The 20630-nt window shown below is 42.7% G+C and overlaps 1 protein-coding gene across 1 annotated transcript in view; it reads left to right on the plus strand.

Moving 5' to 3' along the window:
- The first annotated feature begins 7974 nt into the window (after window positions 1-7974).
- The window catches only part of slc7a5 (solute carrier family 7 member 5), a 15078-nt gene continuing 2422 nt past the window's right edge, over window positions 7975-20630 (plus strand). Inside the window, exons 1-8 of the mRNA XM_085280501.1 lie at window positions 7975-8772; window positions 10271-10396; window positions 16794-16899; window positions 17208-17252; window positions 17354-17477; window positions 18362-18465; window positions 18621-18717; window positions 19113-19262. Of these exons, the coding sequence (XP_085136627.1) occupies window positions 8178-8772; window positions 10271-10396; window positions 16794-16899; window positions 17208-17252; window positions 17354-17477; window positions 18362-18465; window positions 18621-18717; window positions 19113-19262 (1347 nt within the window). The 5' untranslated portion in view covers window positions 7975-8177. The remainder of the gene's footprint in view (window positions 8773-10270; window positions 10397-16793; window positions 16900-17207; window positions 17253-17353; window positions 17478-18361; window positions 18466-18620; window positions 18718-19112; window positions 19263-20630) is intronic.

Below are 20630 nucleotides of genomic sequence, written 5' to 3' on the forward strand. Positions count from 1 at the left end.
AAAAAAAAAAAAAAAAATCCATGAATCCACATGGTAGGATTTGTAAAGAATTTATTCGTAAATCAGGGTGGAAAATAAGTATTTGGTCAATAACAAAAATACAACTCAATACTTTGTAACATAACCTTTGTTGGCAATAACAGAGGTCAAACGTTTACTATAGGTCTTTACCAGGTTTGCACACACAGTAGCTGGTATTTTGGCCCATTCCTCCATGCAGATCTTCTCGAGAGCAGTGATGTTTTGGGGCTGTCGCCGAGCAACACGGACTTTCAACTCCCGCCACAGATTTTCTATGGGGTTGAGGTCTGGAGACTGGCTAGGCCACTCCAGGACTTTCAAATGCTTCTTACGGAGCCACTCCTTTGTTGCCCGGGCGGTGTGTTTTGGATCATTGTCATGTTGGAAGACCCAGCCTCGTTTCATCTTCAAAGTTCTCACTGATGGAAGGAGGTTTTGGCTCAAAATCTCACGATACATGGCCCCATTCATTCTGTCCTTAACACGGATCAGTCGTCCTGTCCCCTTGGCAGAAAAACAGCCCCATAGCATGATGTTTCCACCCCCATGCTTCACAGTAGGTATGGTGTTCTTGGGATGCAACTCAGTATTCTTCTTCCTCCAAACACGACGAGTTGAGTTTATACCAAAAAGTTCTACTTTGGTTTCATCTGACCACATGACATTCTCCCAATCCTCTGCTGTATCATCCATGTGCTCTCTGGCAAACTTCAGACGGGCCTGGACATGCACTGGCTTCAGCAGCGGAACACGTCTGGCACTGCGGGATTTGATTCCCTGCCGTTGTAGTGTGTTACTGATGGTGACCTTTGTTACTTTGGTCCCAGCTCTCTGCAGGTCATTCACCAGGTCCCCCCGTGTGGTTCTGGGATCTTTGCTCACCTTTTTCATGATCATTTTGACCCCACAGGATGAGATCTTGCGTGGAGCCCCAGATCGAGGGAGATTATCAGTGGTCTTGTATGTCTTCCATTTTCTGATGATTGCTCCCACAGTTGATTTTTTCACACCAAGCTGCTTGCCTATTGTAGATTCACTCTTCCCAGTCTGGTGCAGGTCTACAATACTTTTCCTGGTGTCCTTCGAAAGCTCTTTGGTCTTGGCCATGGCGGAGTTTGGAGTCTGACTGTTTGAGGCTGTGGACAGGTGTCTTTTATACAGATGATGAGTTCAAACAGGTGCCATTCATACAGGTAACGAGTGGGGGACAGAAAAGCTTCTCAAGAAGACGTTACAGGTCTGTGAGAGCCAGAGATTTTCCTTGTTTGAGGTGACCAAATACTTATTTTCCACCCTAATTTACGAATAAATTCTTTACAAATCCTACCATGTGAATTCATGGATTTTTTTTTCACATTCTGTCTCTCACAGTTGAAGTGTACCTCTGGTGCAAATTACTGACCTCTGTCATCATTTTAGGTGGGGGAACTTGCACAATCGGTGGCTGACTAAATACTTGTTTGCCCCACTGTAAATGCACACTCTCTATATGCTCATGTAAAGCTGAGGAGCACAAGCCAAAGAATTTCATTATGGATAAATGTGGCTACACTGTTATCTGTACATGACAATGAAACTTGAAACTTCTTTTATGTCACATAGAAACTGCACTGAATGTGCAATTCCGGACAAAATGATAAAATTTTTAAAATTTCCGTTTTATTCATATAGTGCCAAATCACAACAACAGTCGATTAAGGTGCTTTATATTTAAGGGAAACACCCTATAATAATACAGAAAAAAACCCAACAATCAAACATGCCCCTTTGAATTTCAGGGTGTTGACCACGAAAATTAAAAACGCCCTTTTAACAGGAAGAAGCCTTCAGAAGAACCAGGCTCAGGGAGAGTCAGTCATCTGCTACGACAGGTTGTTTTGTTTTTTGTTTTTTTAAAGTAGAATAATTTACTATATGTAACTAAATAAGTAACATTTTCACCTCAAAGTATGCATTGGTGGTTTTTGGTCCCTTATATCCAGATGTCACATGTATCCAAAATGTTGTTTTTTCAGCATATTTTTCGAATCTGTTTGTGATAATACGGCAATAAATTGAAATAAATCTGGAAAATTGCAAATATTTTGTTGTCCACATACACAGAAATTCAAACTTCTTAAGTGAAGCCAAAACTCACAGATTTGAAAATAAATTCTTCTACATATAGCAACGTAGTTGCTGCATGATGGCAATTTAACAACATGACATATGTGCTCAATATTCAGGCAATTTTGCTTTTATGTAGGAATACAACTACAATATACCGAGGTGGCAACCAGCTGAGTCAAATCCCCCATTGCACAAAGCAGATGAGTTGGACTCATTAGCGCAGACTGACTCGGGTTGATTGCACCATGTTGGCAATTATTTGCAAACCATTGGCAGTTTGTCTGAGTCAGTCAAGGATTATCTCGAGACAGGTTACCACCCATCAGGTAACCTGTGCAGTCAACTTGAGCTTAAAGTGGTTGACTAGAGGTTGAGGGTGTTGCAAGGTGAATCTCTGGACAACAGTTGGTTGCTGCAACTACTTGCAAATGGACACAAAAATATTAATTAATCAAATCATCAGGCAACCACAGATTTTTCTTAGCTTCAAGGACGTTGATGTCTGTTTTTTTACTTTAGTGGGATTGAGCCATACAGTGATGAATGATTTAGTTTGTCTTTATTAGTAGATATACTGATATCAGCTAAACAGGTAAAACAACTCAATTTCGTTATATTTCTTTCATTCTTTAATACTTTGTGTTTATTCTTTATATATATATATTTTACTTTTTTTTATTTGTGAAAATAGCTAACTTTAACAATAGGCTAACGAGTGCCATTAGATAATTTAATAGTTTTTTCTATAAAAAACTGCAGCTCTCTGGTGGACAGGATAGGATTAGCTTTCGAATAGATGGGTATCACTGTCCTGACTTTTTGAAGACAGAATGACCACATTTAAACAGGATAACTTCAGCTTAAGTTTTCTTGTTTAACATTTAATGCTAATGCTTGCTAACATTAACTAAAAATATTAGCTAGCATGGTTACCAAGGCACTAGCAGAATTTCTCTATGAACTTAAGTAATGGTGTTTGTCAAATAATTTTATTTAAAAATGTTCTAAAGGGCACACTAGAGAAAATATGTTCAAGAAGTCTAGTTTGGTTACCTGAGTTACCAGAGGGGAAGTGTCTTTTCTTTTTCTTTTTTTACCACTGAAAGTTTCTGTTTGCTGCACATGTTTAAGAACAAGCTAAATTTTGACCTAACACCTCGCAGACTCAGAGAAGTTTATAGTCTCAAAGTATACATGTTCACAACTTAAACTCTAACCTTTCTGTTTAGCATGGATTTGCTTTTCCACATTTTTCGAACTAAAACCATCCACCTCCTCCTGCTGAGAACAATTTGGCTCCCACTGTTGAGTTGGTTAATTATTCTCTTAGGCCTCATGATTACTGTTGACTAATTTCATATCTCACAGGATCAGTTGTAAAAGTCAAGTGTTGATTAATCCATGTTTAAAGTGCCCAGTTCAAAGAAAAAGCATTATGTAAAAGTCATTTAAATCTTAATACAGCAAAACTGTGACCTACCATTTCAACAGCAAGGAAGGTGTATTAAATGCCACTTCTACTGCTATATCTCACAGGTTTGCAAGAAAGTATCACTGAGAATGATGGGAAGCACTGAACAGTCCTGACTTTGACTGTATATTTTATTGTGTATTTGATTATTTCATTGGTCAGCCTACCCTCAGATTCCTTTGAAAAGGAACAGGAAACAGCTGCCGAACAGGCACTCGCCCACAGCGCTCTGTCACGTCTTCGCTTCCCAAACCTTTTCCCATCAGTGCTGTACTCCCTCTTGAAGGGACAACTTTATGTTCCCAGACAAAAAAATCCTTTCGCTCCTTTGAAGTGGGCGGTGAAATTTATGTCTGGGACAGTTGTGGGAATGTGTTTTCATAATTGTAATGCAGAGTCAGCACTGTAAACCAACTCTGTGCAATGTGAAGAATTTCAACATGAATAACCTCTAAATTCATTCTGACATTATTCCTAATATATTAGTCGGTAGGATGTAAATGGAAACCTGTGGGAAATACACGTCTGAAAGGGAAATGGCAATCTTCGGTCTCTAGACTGAAGAAGTCACTTGGATGAGTGACAAATTGTTTCTCCCACTGAAAACGCTATGTCCAGATGAACAGAATCAAGTCTGTTTTAAAAGCATAATTTTATACTCAGTTAAATGTGAAACTAATGATTGAGACTGTAAACTGTTTCCTGAAGGTGTTAGAAAGAATGGACGTTTAAGTCATTTTTTTATCAATTTGTCCATCTTTAATATACTGTTTATTTTATTTTTTAAAGCACCCACCACTTCAGAGGTCTGTCAGCTGAACATCAGCCTCCTACAATGACCATAAAATTCTGCTACACTTGTTCCCAGGTCTCTTGGGGGTCTTGGTAACTGTTCTGCAGGGTAACTGAGACAGACAGACGTAGCTACATGAGTCAGACACAGCAGACACGGATTAAGGTGCATCTATGATATGGCATTCTGCAGGCTTTGAGCAGATCGACCGAGACAAATATACAAGTGCACCTTTAGGGTGGATGTGATCATTCAATTTTGAGCGTTTACCTGCTCTAAACACAGGAAATTGTCTGTCTGTGTTTGTGTGTCTGTGTGTATCACAAAAACACAGTTGTGTATTTTGTTTAACCTCAGTATATATGACAGTCATCTGCTGTCAGAGTCAGATTTCAGTGGCGGTGTTGCCCATCCTGGATCTACTCCCAGCACTTATAAAGTTATCCCGTAGACTGACTTCAGTTTCCTTGATCCTGCTATGCAACCAACCTTGAAACAAGACTCCAACTCATCATGTCCCTACTGGCACTCAGTGTAAAAAGATAAAAAACTTTCATGCACAATTTCATGCCTCGCCCTGATGCTTCTCCTTTTGTTGATGGACTGATGACCCTTTTCTTCTTAGTAAATATGTGGGGGAATTTAACAGGTGCTTAGCTTGTTTTCCATCTACACTGAACAAAAATATAAACGCAACACTTTTGTTTTTGCTCCCATTCCCCATGGGATGGACGTAGAGACCTAAAATTCATTCCAGATACACAATATAACCATCCCTCCCAAACAGTGGTCACAAATCAGTCCAAATGTGTGGTAGTGGGCACATCTGCCATATTGAGATAATCCATCCCACCTCACAGGTGTGCCACATCAGGATGCTGATCTGACAACATGAGTAGTGCACAGGTGTACCTCAGACTGCCCACAACAAAAGGCCACCCTGGAATGTGCAGTTTTGTCTCACAGCAAAATGCCACAGATGCCACAAGCAATGAGGGAGCGTGCAATTGGCATGCTGACAGCAGGAATGTCAACCAGATCTGTCGCCCGTGCATTGAATGTTCATTTCTCAACCATAAGCCGTCTCCACAGGCGTTTCAGAGAATATGGCAGCAAATCCAACCGGCCTCACAACCGCAGACCTCGTGTAACCACACCAGCCCAGGACCTCCACATCCAGCAGGTTCACCTCCAAGATCGTCTGAGACCAGCCACCCAGACAGCTGCTGGAACAATTGGTTTGCACAACCAAACAATTTCTGCACAAACTGTCAGAAACCGTCTCAGGGACGCTCAACTGCATGCCCGTCGTCCTCATCGGGGTCTTGACCTGACTCCAGCTCGTCGCCGTAACAGACTTGTGTGGGCAAATGCTCACATTCGATGGCGTCTGGCACGTTGGAGAGGTGTGCGCTTGACGGATGAATCATGGTTCACATTGTTCAGGGCAGATGGCAGCTGAGAATGTCCCAGTTCTTGCATGGCCAGCATACTCACCGGACATGTCACCCATTGAGCATGTTCGGGATGTGCTTGACCGGCGTATACGACAGCGTGTACCAGTTCCCACGAATATCCAACAACCTCGCACAGCCATTGAAGTGGAGTGGACCAACATTCCACAGGCCACAATTGACAATCTGATAGACTCCATGCGACGATGTGTTGCACTGCATGAGGCAAATGGTGGTCACACCAGATACTGACCGGTTCTGGGTCCCCAGACCCCCAATAGCGCAAAAAACTGCACATTCCAGGGTGGCCTTTTGTTGTGGGCAGTCTGAGGTACACCTGTGCACTACTCATGATGTCAGATCAGCATCCTGATGTGGCACACCTGTGAGGTGGGATGGATTATCTCAATATGGCAGATGTGCCCACTACCACACATTTGGACTGATTTGTGACCACTGTTTGGGAGGGATGGTTATATTGTGTATCTGGAATGAATTTTAGGTCTCTACGTCCATCCCATGGGGAATGGGAGCAGTAACAAAGGTGTTGCGTTTATATTTTTGTTGAGTGTACTTCTCACGATATGGCGCTCATATTTTAGAGCACAAACCACGTGACAAACTGAATGAACACAATGGTGTTGAAGATGATTCAGCTGTGTTTTTTAATGATGTTGTACACTGTGTTCCCCAAATGAACCTGTGTATGAATTGTAAACCTTCACAGAGTCCTAACTGGTCTGTTTGGAAAGCAAACAGTGAAAATGGAGGCAAATCTATTGTATGACCTCTGGACCATGCACATCTGACCTGATTCACTCTTGCTTCAAACAGCCACTTAAAAGCCACTGATGGCATTAACAAAAAAAAGAAAGAAAAAAAAAAAAGAGTTGAGTACTACGTGTCAACACGCTGGTATTCACTTACATCTAGATGCTTACAGAGATAGAAACTCTGTTGAAGGAAATTCTATACTCATGATGTTTCTCATCCTCAGGCAAAGTGAAAATCTAGCAAGACAGGTCTATGACTATGTCTGTAAATTGCACAACATGTCCTCATTCCAGTGGGACCAACTCCACTTGTGTTATTTTCTCTCAGAGTACAAGACCATAAAACCAGTGCAACTGGTTTCTGTGCGTTCTGGAAAGTAAGTATGAGTTTTTACTACTGTGGTGCACTAGACTTTCTTGTTTTATGTAGTGTGTGCACACTGTGGGGATACATGGTTAATAAAAGTGTCCACTATGGACAAGCCCAGGCCCAATTTCAAAAAATCTCAATTTCTTTAAAATTGAGATTAACATATCCTATTGCAAAGTATCAACAACAAGACATTAAACAACAACACAGAGACTAAGAAGGCTAGAGCCTGACTGAGGTATTCATCACATATTTAACAGTAGTGGCAAATATGTTAGGTCCAAAATGACCCAGTGTGAAAAAGTATACGCCCCCCCCCTTTTTTTTTTACAGAACATAATGCGAAATAATATTTTAAAAAAGGAAAAGATCCTTGGAGTATTTTATAACTAGCTTCATCACTCTCAGCACAATTAGCTGTGTTTGAAGTCCAAACTTTCAGAGACTCAGCGTGACTGCAGCTTGTTGCTATGTCAGCTTATTCACATGCCGGTCATGCGTTTTGGAGATGCGGCACACAGTGTGTTAATAACACTCACCATCATTCTACCTTCAAAGTGTTAATGCTACCTTATCTTAAACCTGTCTTAATAAACAACAATGTCATATGAAAAACTAGGGTGACACTAGGGGTGGCAAGAGATCATTTCAGGATGGCACATGCCACCCCTCTAAATCCGCCCCTGGGTGGTGGAGACCTTCATCTAGAAGAAATGCTGTAAAACTTGTGAAAATACAGTTAAAAAAAATGCCCTCACTAACATCTTCTAGTGTCTCCTTAAACTGGTTGTGTTACTTTCACGCAGAACAGTTACCCGGGGGTGGCCGTGTCCCATGATTTCTCTGTGATCTGGTCCCTGAAAGCCACGGGTGCTGTGTGGGCTTCGGGGGTGAGGCGGAGCAGTAGCAGATTTCCGACGCTAGGGGGTGTAAAGAATAAAGGAGGGCTTTATGGAGGATAGGCTCTGACGTAAGAGACGTCGTAATTTCCACGATTCTTTTATTCGTTCAGAGAGTAGAGCAGAGAAAGCACGCCGCTCTGAGTCACACAACAGACACGCCGTGGACTCCTCGTGGCTGAGGCCGGCCTGAGCATCAGAGCGACCGGCACATCAAACTGACGACAGAGGGGGGCGAGACGGGAAGCTTTGAGCGGCAGACAGAAGAGGAACCAGCTCAGCCAGCGATGTCAGGGCTGAAGAAGAGAAACTCCAACTCGTCCGTGGACAGGGAGGAGGATAAGCAGGTCACTGAGAGGATGCTGTCCCCGGGTAGCGGCAGTGATAGGGGGGGCTTCGGTCAGGATGGAGGACCGGGAAGCGACCTCAGCAGCCCCGGCAACGTCACAGCAGGAGACGGAGCGGAGGAAGGGGTCGCCCTGAAGAGGACCATCACGCTGTTGAACGGCGTGGCCATCATCGTGGGCACCATCATCGGCTCGGGTATCTTCGTCACGCCGACAGGCGTAGTGAGGGAGGCTGGCTCTGTGGGTTTGTCCCTCATAGTGTGGGCGGTGTGCGGGGTCTTCTCCACAGTGGGCGCCCTCTGCTACGCGGAGCTGGGGACCACCATCACCAAGTCCGGCGGCGACTATGCCTACATCTTGGAAGTGTACGGCTCCCTGCCGGCATTCCTCAAACTCTGGATCGAGCTGCTTATCATCCGGCCGTCCTCCCAGTATATCGTCGCCTACGTCTTCGCCACCTACCTCCTGAAGCCGCTGTTCCCCGTGTGCTCGGTGCCGGAGACGGGGGCCAAGCTAGTGGCCTGTCTCTGCATCAGTGAGTATCGGAGCTCAGGCACCGGGCGAGATGATGCAACTTTAGTGTGTGTGTGTGTGTGTGTGTGTGTGTGTGTGTGTGTGAGAGAGAGTCCCTATGCAGGCGGTTGTGGTTGCACTTCCTGTATATCTATACTATAAAAACACCTGTGCCTCGTGGGCACCTCCTGAGATAATGAACGACTATGCTCACACACAATATATAAAGCCTCATCCTATGGAGCGCGTGCGATACCATCAGCACTCGCACACGCGCGCGTGTAGTAGTGGAAAAAATGCGGCGATATTACATCAGCTGCCGGGGTGATGTAGGTTGCTCACAGGTTATAGGTCTTAAAAATAACCCAATTAATCGCTTTGAAATAATTCCTGGTGTTTATCATAAATAATATTTTCTGTGACGTGATAAGCAGCAAAGAAATCAAAATAAATGCCTTCATTTTAATTATTTAAAGCTTAGATATGATAACTTAATGTAAGTTGGTTTTATTAAATCAAATGCAAGCAAATATACACCAATAGATGATTTAACCCCAGTTTTAGTGGTGCGGTTTAAAAACAAGTAGTTTATCATCAGTTTTCCGTGTCGCATGTCTAAGTTAATAAACAGCCGCACATTTATGATGGATGTGCAGAGAGTTTTCTATGTGCACTGGGCTGTTTTACACCTTATTTTGTCTTAAAGCAATTATTTCAGGATTCTCACCTGTTTCATCACTTCATTCTTCTTTTCAAGACTTCATGGCAGCCTGAACATAAGTTTAGAGGTGTGTGTGTCTGTGTGTGTGTCTGTGAGGTGGTCAGGGTCGCTGCACATTCATAGCTCCTAAAGTCTATTTTAGTGCCAGGTTTTGTTTAATTTGACTGCTGCTGGAATCTGTATAATTCAGATCAGCGCGTCTCTGTTCCCTTCAGGTTTGTGAATATACGTGTACGCTACATGCCCAAGTATTAGCCATTAGTGTGTGTTTGTGGGTCTGGATGCCAAAGTGTGTCTACCCCTGTACTGTACTTGGCCTCCTTCTCCTTTGTCCTGGTCTCTCAAATACAGAGCCTCATTGTGCCGTCTCGTCTTTCTATTGTGGCCCCGACCTGATTTAGGAGCTTTGAACAGGCCTGCTGCTTTAGTTAATCACTTCTAACAGGCTACTGCAGCAACTTTGCGTGTGTGCGCTTATGGAGGATAGGGTAGGCACCAGCCGGTACATGGGCATTTAAAAGACAGATGGGTACAGGAGAAAAGACTTTATTCTCTTAAAATGTGTCACCCCTGTAACTTCTTCCTCTGCTCGCGTCATGTTGACAGCAGAACGTACAATCACACACACTCACTGTAAGGTCCCACAAGTGGAGCAGAAGAAACACATTACAGGGTAAAGTTGTGCAATTTGACTGGTTACAAGATTGGTTTCCTATACGCGTAACACACCTGTAAGCTTTATGTGTCAGTGGCCTCTTTTACTCTGTGGTCTTATTCTCTGCCTCCTTTTCTTTCGCAGTGTTGTTAACCTTTGTGAACTGCTACAGCGTGAAGGCGGCCACCAGAGTGCAGGACTTCTTCGCGGCAGCCAAGCTTCTAGCGCTCGCGCTCATCATCATCATCGGATTTGTCAAGATTGGACAAGGTACCTTGCACAAGCACACAAATGCACACGTCACCTCTTTGCTCTTATGCCGGCTTTATTTGCCCAACCCCCACTTTATAAGCGTTTCCCTCCATCCCTCCAGACACACCTTTAACAAGTTAAAATGTAAATGACCGACATGGCTGAAGACGGGCTGAGGTAGCCACAAATATGCAAATGACACGTGCTGACAGTTTGGACTTGTGCATCTCCGTGATTTATAGTTCAAAGCACTCTTTTTCTAATATACTCAGGCTTGATGAACCCACTCAGTCTGTTTTTCCTCCCTCTCCTTTTCACTGGCTGTTCCTAAAAAGCAGGAGGTTTGAACATCAGGTGGGTGTGGCTTCCGTGCTCGCCGTCTGAGATGCCCACATTAAGGATTTCTGCTCTCTGTGACACCATACTGATCCATTAGCTCTTATTAAACATTGTCCATGTTTAATAAGAGGATAGACCATCGTGACAGTGTATCAGAAAGTAATTAAAAAGCATAAAAAGGTTACTTTAAGAGCCTGACACACATTACAAAAGTTAAACAGTAAATAAACTCCATGGTAAAATATGTGGATTTTATGAACTGTGGATTTTAATGTTCCGTTTATATTGTTATTAGATTCCCTTAAATGATTTAGGCAGTGTAGAAAGTCTTTACAGTTTGAGTTGAGTGATTTGCATCAGCGTCAAGGAAGTTGACGGACCAGTTTGTGTGCCACGCGACATAAAACAGGAAGTTTCAGCTGTGTTTACTCCAGCTGTGTATTCCATTGACACAGTAGCTCGCCTGCTGGCACAATCAACCCTTACATAAGCAGGTAATCTCAGTTTCAAGGGGGAAATCCTTAAATTAGATTACTTAACTTAATGGATCTGTGTCTCCTTCACTAAGAGATTTGAAGAAGTGTTGTCGTGTACCTTTTTCCTCAAAGTCAGTCTAAGATTAAAACCGGCGAACTGACTGTGACTGTGAGGTTAATTGTGTTAAAAAGAAAGTCGTGATGGCCCAGACGTATAAAGCTTTCATGTCTTTCATCGCTTGTGACTCCTAAATTGTGTCTGGATCGCCTCTCTTTCAGCTGCTGTGTTCCCATCCCGAGTAAATCCTCACACACATGATTTGTAGATATTTGATTTCATGGAGTGACTTCTGAATTTTATTACAACCAACAGGATCTGGTGAAGCGTTGTGTAAAGATAGGACAGATAAACCATATAATGGCTCTTATGTAGGACACATTTGGGAGTGTGCTCATTGACTGTTGCAAGTCTGAGTCACAAATAACTTCTGTTTGAACTCAGCTCACTATAAACCACTGAAAAGTGTGCTTTTAATCAGACAGGAAGTGTGCTTACGCGATCAAACTGCCCTCTAGAGGAAGGGTTTGGCACTCTCAGCCAAGACTGACTACCACGGTCTACATATCAAAGCTGACACAAGACCCCTCTGCTTCTTTTGTGAGGTTAAAGCTTCTACCAGGCGACTGGAGGCTTGTACCCAATCTGCTGCCCGTGTTGGCTCCTAACTGTGCTCTCATGGCTGGCTTTCTTCCTGCACGCAATGAAGCTGTTGTCCATCGTATTCCTCTGAGAGAGACGGAGGAAAATGGAAAACGGGGGTACATTAGATCATTAGCATTAGATCAGAGTAGCTCTCCTGGACAGAAATAGTAAGAAAGAAATGCAATAAAAGGGAATACAGCAAGCACTGTGTATTGAATGAGGATGAGCTGGTACATCTGAGTATAAGGAGATTGACCACAGGGCTTATTTTGGCTCTAGACTCTGTACATGACCTGTGTATTTTCACTGTATGAAACCCTGACGTCAGTGTAAACACACTAACACCTTATATTCCATCGATGTATTGAAATTCAGCAGATTTTGTGGCAGTACTGGTTTACTTAAAACTGCAGCTGCACTGCAAAGTTGATGCAGTTGCACAAGTGTCCACATTCAAAATAACAACAACAAAAAAAGGAAATAAGCTAAAATATTATGAAGGAAATGCATCAAAACACAACACCGAAAGCAGACTGGGTTTAGTCTGGCTTTACTTCAGCCTGTTTCTTTCGTGATAAATGTGTATCTAAAATTACGTTAACAGCGCACTGCAGCACCAGCCAGTCTCTGCTGCTTTTTGTTTTCATATCAAATCCAAATCCACTGTTTATGTTCTGATCCCTTATTAGTTGCCGCTACTGCCAAATTGTTGGTGTAAAACTTCAGCTAACTGTTGCACACAGAAGTAAGTGAGCAAGGGTATCCTGTTATGGGGCAAGATTACTTAATCAGAACCAAACTGGGATAAATTTAACATGTTCAGCTGGAGCTGTGAGGTGCACTGGAGCCACAGATGCACAGGCTTAGTGGGTAAAATGACAGGTCGGAGATCATAGGTCCGAGATCACCTGAGTGGCGGTCGATTAAACCAGAGCTGCGTCTGGTTCAGCATGTCTCCTTGTCAGACTTTTAAAGCCAATATTTTCGACTCATACACCGATGTTCTGTGCGGCACTCGTTAATAAATCTTTGTAAAGTTGAGGTGACTTCCCAGTTTGTTAGTTTAAGGTGCTCGACCAAAATCGTGCCGTATGGATCCAATATTGAAGCTGCTGTGACATTGAGGTTTTCAATTGATTTCCACAAATTCTCAATGGGGGTTAAACAAGAAAACAAATGTTTTAAAGACAAAAACAAAAAGGGGAATGTCTGCTGAGCGAGTGCAGGATCCTACAGAGGTAAAAAGGTTGCAGTGACTCACAACATTCGATAAAAGTTGCCAAAATATCAATTTCCGCTGTTTTTGTTCATGTCAGCAAACCTGTGTCAGCCTTGTGTCAGTAACTGTGGGGAATTCATAGCAAACTGTGGAATCTGTAACATCAGCAGCTGCAGGGAGCAGCCTCTGACCTTTGTGCTCTACTCTCACAATACCGTTAATTACATTAATACTTTTGAAAGTAATTCTTCCCCCAGTAGTGTGAGAAAACTTCATCAAAGTGTTCTCAAGTAAATAACAAGCATGAGCTGTACCTGCTTTTACTCTGCGGCTTCATTCATCTTTCCTTCCTGATCCGTTCCCTGTAAGCTGAATGCTAAGTTCACCTATCTAGTGTCTGTTTTGGTTTGTAAATGAAACACGAGGACGGATTCTACCAATTTGTTATTCTAGTCCTTTTCCAAGTGTCATTTCTGGTTTGGTGTCTACTCTGAATCAATTTTAAGATCTTTAATCATCACTCTGCTTCTAATAACTGTTTACCTGGGACGTCTGACATTACATAGACTTCTAGAAAGACTAGGCATGTGCCTGTCATTATATCAACAAAGGAAAGCATAATCCCTCTTTCTGTTGTAGCTCTCCCTGGCTCGTGACTGGTTGAGTGCGCCTCGAAAGCACCTCATGCACTAACGGGTTCACTTTAGATTCAACAATTCCAAATATTTCTAGCTTTCTGAAGCATTTAGTGAGTGCATGGGAATTGTTAAAGCACGGCTCTGAAGCTTTACACATAGGGCCCTGTTCATGAGGCCTGGAGTGTCAGATTAGAAGGCAGTGTAATCTGATTAGCTCCAATAAAGCCTCCGCCTTCTTAGTTTGACTGCCGCCCACACTGTTTGTAAGAGAAGCAAACGGAGAGAAGGTTGACCATCTATCTGTAAGAACAAGTTCTCCCTCCCATCGTCTTCATTTACTTGACTGTAACAGGAATTATTCAACACAGCCGCTCACTCCCAAAGTTACACTCACAAACCAGTGTTCTCTAACCTCGTGTGAAAATCCACTGCTGGGTCACACTTCAGCACAGCTCTCCCTGCCCCAAGGTGTCCAAAAAGTAAAGGCGTGTTTGCTAGAAAGCCTGTTTACCATACCTGATTCACAGGTGGTTACCTCCCACCTATGTACAAATACTTCATCTCATTTCAAACAGTATAACTAATCCATGTGCTACCGCTAACTGTGAGTCTGAACCACATCAAGAAACATATTTTCTGATGTAAAACCAGCCTATTCACTGTATTGATGTGAAGAAACAAGAATAGTTGAGATACTTTAAAGCTTACACCACAGCAGCTTCTAATAAAGGCACAAAAGCCTTTATTAGCAGGGAGCTGTTGAGAAAGCCAGGAAATGAAGGGAAAGAACGCAGGGGAATGACAAGTAGAAAGGCCCTGTATTTGGAATCAGACTCGGGGTTACAGCTGACGACATCTGTGCCAATTTGATCTGCTCACCAACAACATGCATTGGTACTGGGCCTCACTGAAATGTAGAGAACTCTTTGCGTGAGGAAGTGACTGTAAATGATTATAAGGTAAGCAGGTTAATATTTCTTACAATAAATAAGTGGATTAAAACCATTGTCATAGCTGCGTGCTAAAGACCTTGACCGATTTTTGCCATTTCATGATCTGTCAATATTTGTGGTTGTAAAGAGCGTGACTGAGAGAACTAATATGCACTTGAAATAAAGTGTGCTTATCAAAAAACTAAAGAGGTGTCTTTGAGTGCATTGTCAGAGTTGTGCTTTGTGCCCTGATTCTACACACAGAATGGAAAAAAGGCAGGAATTTAGTTCATTCAGGTGTTGCTGGCAAGTTATCGGCTGCGTGTGTGTTCTCTGTCGTTCATGCATATTTGGTTGTGTGTGTGTGTGTGTGTGTGTGTGTGTGTTACTTTCACTGTCTGGTGCCTGTATCATGAGACCAGCTGGTGGTGGGTCAGCGTGCCCAGACCGATATGGTGGAATGTGATGAGTGGTAGAAACAGAACTGTGAGGAAAGTCCCCCACTCTGACTTTAGGCAAAGATTTAAAGGTTTCACCATACGCATGCCTAATAATAGGAGGTCTAAGTGTTATCAGTTCAAATAAAACGCATCATTTAGCTATGAAAAGAGGCTTATTTGGTTGCTTTTCTGTTGGATCATTCACACAAATGGCTTGCATGAATGATCTAACAGAAATGTGCCTTAATTTGGTTGCTTTTCTTAAAGATTAAGTTTCTGTGTGTTTTTTTTTTTTTTTTTTTTTTTGTTTTTTTGTTTTGTTTTTTCCCCCATTAAATATCAAAGGTCAGTAAGTCCCGTAAAAATGTCATATCATATCAGAAAAGGGAAACAAAAGGAGCTGTGATGAGTCAGACTTCGCTATCATAGGAATCTGTAAAGGTTACTATGAAATTGGCCATTGCACTGATTTTTAAGCCTGATCAGAAGCTGTGAGTTTAACAGGAATTCTGTCGAGTTGAGACACGGGTCAACATAAGGCCTGAGGTGGATGACATGACTTGTGCAATGTGTGGCTACTCACATGGTTTAAAAAAAAAAAAAAAAAATCTATTCTTCTTCATAGAAATGTCAAACCAGCATGAGCAAGCTGCTTTGTGACGTTTAACTGATGCTGGAATATGCAGCAGAATATTTAAAGGCAAACTCAGACGACAACTGTTTCAAATATTAAAAGCAATCCATCTTAAGGGGGACCCATCATGTAGATTATTAGTCCGTACTTTTATTCTTGCAATAGATATTTTTGCATTATTCACAGTTCAAAATAATCAAACTTCTTCAAAGTGAGCGCCATGGTCTCTTGACACTGTGGCCACACATCTGTCTGCTTCATCAGAGGTGGAGCAATGCATGAGGCTGTCTGTTGGACCAGGCTGCACAATAATCGGGCGTTTCCCACGCTGCACATTGGCTCAGGGCTAACCCTCCCAGTACCAACACTGCCGGGGGCTGTTGGTTTAGCAACCGTCGCCATGTCTGAGAATGAGAATGCATGTCGTGGAGAGCAGGAATTTGTACACAGATCCCCTACAACCAGCAGAAACCTGAAGGACTGGAAAAAGAGGCAGTGATCAGAATGTGATAAATCCCCATAAGGGCTCAGGATTTGAGAAATACATATGCTGTCTGCTGGAACAAGTTGCATTTATATCAGCGTTAGCATCTCATATGCCATTGGATGGAAGGCGCGATTCATAGAGCTATGATAATTATAAATGACACAAATGTTAAAAAGTTGAACTATCCTTAACCACAGACTTTCCCCTGCTCCTCTCCCTCGTCTTTTACCTCTGCCTCTTTTATAGGCTGCGTGAGCCTTATGTCAACCCGCATAGCCTTGCCACTGTCTGGGTTACTTATTGACTGTCTCAGCCAGGTCTTAACTCCAGTAATTCTGCAGTCCTTCACTGATCCGCATAGTGGGGCGGATTTAAGCATGATATTAGACATTTTCCCTTTCAAAGGCTCTTTGGCTTGTGGATTCACTGGTCAGTGTTTTATGTATTATGCCAGAATGACTGGTCAACCTGCCCGTGGCCCAATAGCGCAGACGGTAAACTGGGGCTTTTTTATTTTTATAAATCCTAATCCTTTTGTCTTCTCCAGGTGATACAGCCGGACTTCTTCCAGAGAATTCCTTCAAGGGGTCCAAATATGAGTTTGGAAGTATTGGCCTGGCACTCTACAGTGGCCTGTTTGCTTACGGTGGCTGGTGAGTTAACACATCAGCCTAGCTGTGCAATTAGTTTGCTGTCCACTGTCTGCCTGTATCCAGTTTCCCTCAATTCAAATGTTAAACCTGGTGCTTGGAGACGGTGTGAAAATGGATCAAACGCTGGGGCATTTTGTCAGTAACATATCATCTGATAAGTCCAATGAATGGCTATTACAAATAACACTGAACATACTGTACATTACTAATGTTTCTTTTAAATAATAAATATCAGAAAAATAAAGGTTCAGTGCATCTTCATTGCTTTTTACTGTTCAATACCTATTTGTTGTCTCTTTTGTTTCCAGGAACTACTTGAATTTTGTTACAGAGGAGATGATTGAACCTTACAAGTAAGTTGATCACAATTGTGATTTTTACCTTTAAAATTCATGTGGAGTAGTCAAAAGTCCGCAGTTGTAATCAGCCTGCCGTTGTTGTACGTTTTCCTCAGAAACCTTCCTCGAGCCATCATCATCTCCCTGCCGATAGTGACAGCAGTGTATGTCCTAACAAACTTGGCCTATTTCACCACACTCTCCCCCGATCAGATGCTTAACTCAGAGGCTGTGGCTGTGGTGAGTGCTTTGAGCTGCAGTAATGTACAAAAGTCTTGAGCCATCCCTCATTTCTTTATATTTTGCTAGGAAAATGGGAAATTGGTTCGGTGATTTATTAAAAGATATAAGACAAAAACAGAGTTTGTACAGTTCTAACAAGCTTGAAAGTCTGTATTTGGTATGCTTTAAGTGCTTCCTATCTAACATTCACACACATTCATACTCCAATAGATGCTTCGGAGAGGAGCTTGGAGTCTTTCCGAAGGATATTTGACATGCAGACTGGAGTAGACTGAACCAGCAACCTTCTGATTAGTATACAACCTGCTCTAATCTACCTCCTGAGTTAAAGCCAATCCAAAACCACGCGTGAAGCAGAAGGGAAATTTTCTTGTAATTCCTCTAAGTGGTCTTAGGGAATAGTTCTCCAGGCTTCTTCAAGGACATTTGAAGCTCTTCTTTAGATGCTGACTGGCTTTTGTTCCATTCTTTATCAGGATGATCGCATACTACTTTAATAATGTTGAAGCCCGGCCTCTGGGGAGGCCAGTTCATGAGTGATAGTGTGTTTTTCTATCCAGGTGTGCTTACTGCATAGTGTTTGGGATCATTGCCAATTTGAAAAAATGAAGCCATTGCCCTGACAGAGCCTCCACCTTGTTTTACAGCAGTATTTTAAGGCAGCCAGTGTCCAAAGAAAAACTTTAAGACACCTTCAGGAAGCCTGGAAAACTACTGCCCGGGACCATTTTATGTTTAGTTTCCAAGAAGTCGGTCTTGATTGTAATTGTCTTAACGAAATTAGCAGCACTGTATATTTGGGTGGGGGGTATAACGGGTCCAAAGATGTGAATACTTGCTGCTGAATGCTGAATATATGTTGCTGATGTTGTTGTCTACAGGATTTTGGTAACTACCACCTGGGTCCCATGGCGTGGATCATCCCGGTGTTTGTAGGCCTGTCCTGCTTTGGATCAGTCAACGGCTCACTGTTCACATCATCCAGGTAACACTCTCACACCAACCATGTTAAAAAAAAACTCGTGCGCACACACACACAATTAGCAAGTGTTAAGAGTCAAGATTAGAAACACCCGGAGCCTCTTCATCTTTCTTTTCACAGCAATTAATCACATATCTGTGTCTTTCTATTCATCTCAGGTTATTCTTTGTGGGTTCTCGGGAGGGTCACCTGCCCAGTCTGCTGTCAATGATCCACCCCACTCTGCTGACCCCACTCCCCTCACTTATATTCACTGTATGTTTTTGGTTTTTTAACTTTCTTTATTGGCACGCAAGAGAGTACATCTTCTGAAACCATAGCTAAAATAATAGTGTGCGTGTCTTTTCAGTATTTTAATTTGTGGGATCTCACTTCACTTCACTGCATAATAGGTTATTATATACAGTTACAGAATATTTTTAATTAATTTTGAATAAAAGGACAAAGGTGAACTTTTCTGAAAACAAAGACTTTTTGCTGCTCTCTTACACAGCGGAGAATCAAACCATACCAACATGCTAGCAACTTACACCTGCTCAGTTGAACTTCAATGAGTTACTTTATTTAATTGCATGCAGAAAATCTCATACTTGGAGGCAGTGTCACCAGACTTAGAGAGGTAATGTTTTCCCTTCTCTCCGTCTGTCCAGTGTTTAATGACGCTGCTCTACGCCTTCTCCAACGACATCTTCTCCGTCATAAACTTCTTCAGCTTCTTCAACTGGCTCTGCATCGCCATGGCAATCATAGGAATGATGTGGCTCCGCTATAAGAAGCCTGAGCTGGATCGACCAATAAAGGTGAGTCAGCCTCGAGAACTGTTTTTAAGAGGTTTTCAGCAAAAAATGTGGCTGGTGGTGGAGAGAACTAGTCTGTCAGGCAGGCCAAAACAATGGATCTTCTCTTGGTCTTTGTCATCATTGACTCCCACTGAAGTTGGCTTTGGCAGCAGGAAATCTTCCTTCTTTGTGTAAAGCGACAGACAAAGATCCATTCAGTGCAGATGAACAGATACTGATCGCAGATTAAAAGACAGGAGAGGAGCTGGATGCTAGTCAGCTGGTGCTGAGGCTGGCTGTGTGTGTGTGTGTGTGTGTGTGTGTGTGTGTGTGTGTGTGTGTGTGTGCAGTGTACTCGTGTTACCCATGCTGTGGGGACCTGAATGTGTTTATACAGTCAGTGTGGGAAAAGCAAAAAAAAAGTCTTTGAATGTTACATTTGAGGTTGAAAGCTTTCACAATTAGGGTCCAGATTTGGAAAGTTAGCTATGGTTTGGGTAGGTTTGCACAATCTCCGTGATGTCCTCTGAGGTGATGGAAACACAAACGTGTGTGTGTGTAAGTAAGAGGAAGAGCGCTACCGCTGCACTCTCCGCATCACAGAGGACCCTTGTTACAATTTGAGTGTGTGTTTGATGGTCAGAGGCGGAAAAGTGAAAGAGGCAAATGGATGTACTGGTCCAGTCCTGTGTGAAAGCGGGTGGCTGGGACAGGAGCGGCACTGTCCCTGCTGACCTCCATCTCTCTTTCACTCTCCCACTCTTTTCCTTTCTCCTTTCTTTGTCTGTCACATTCCTGCTGTTCAGCCAATGAGAGTAGTGGAGAATCACAGTTAGATTTATTCCTTTTTGTAGGAGAGATAGGGCACAGTGTTCTAAGAACAGCTCAGTTATTGACAGTGTCCACTCACATTGATGCTACGTGGCCAAATGCATCTGAACACATGTGCATCGCATATATGATTATTGAGCACAGACGCTATCAAACATAACCCGGTAATAAGGATTATTACCGGGATTATTATTACTGCCCTGGGGCGCCTCTGTCAGTGCGCCCCAGGGCAGCTGTGGCTACAATGTAGCTTGCCATCGCCAGTGTGTGAATGTGTGTGTGAATGGGTGAATGACTGAATGTAGTGTAAAGCGCTTTGGGGTCATATGGACTAGAAAAGTGCTATACAAATGCAGGCCATTTACCATTACTACAGTGGCGCTGGGAGGTCAAATGCACTGCAGCTTAAACTTAAGAAAGTATGAGCGAATGTAAAAATACTGCAAAAGCTTTCAAAACACAACAGTTTAAATTTTTCTGGGAGACGCATTCACAGCTTATGTGTTGTGAGGGAGCAAAAGATGCAGGTAATTTTAATTGGATAATCCATAAGATACT

The sequence above is a fragment of the Mchenga conophoros genome, linkage group LG7 (genome assembly GCF_057382185.1).
Source record: "Mchenga conophoros isolate Kocher_MC1m ecotype Shallow Benthic linkage group LG7, M_conophoros_male_GT1.1, whole genome shotgun sequence".
NCBI lineage: Eukaryota > Metazoa > Chordata > Actinopteri > Cichliformes > Cichlidae > Mchenga > Mchenga conophoros.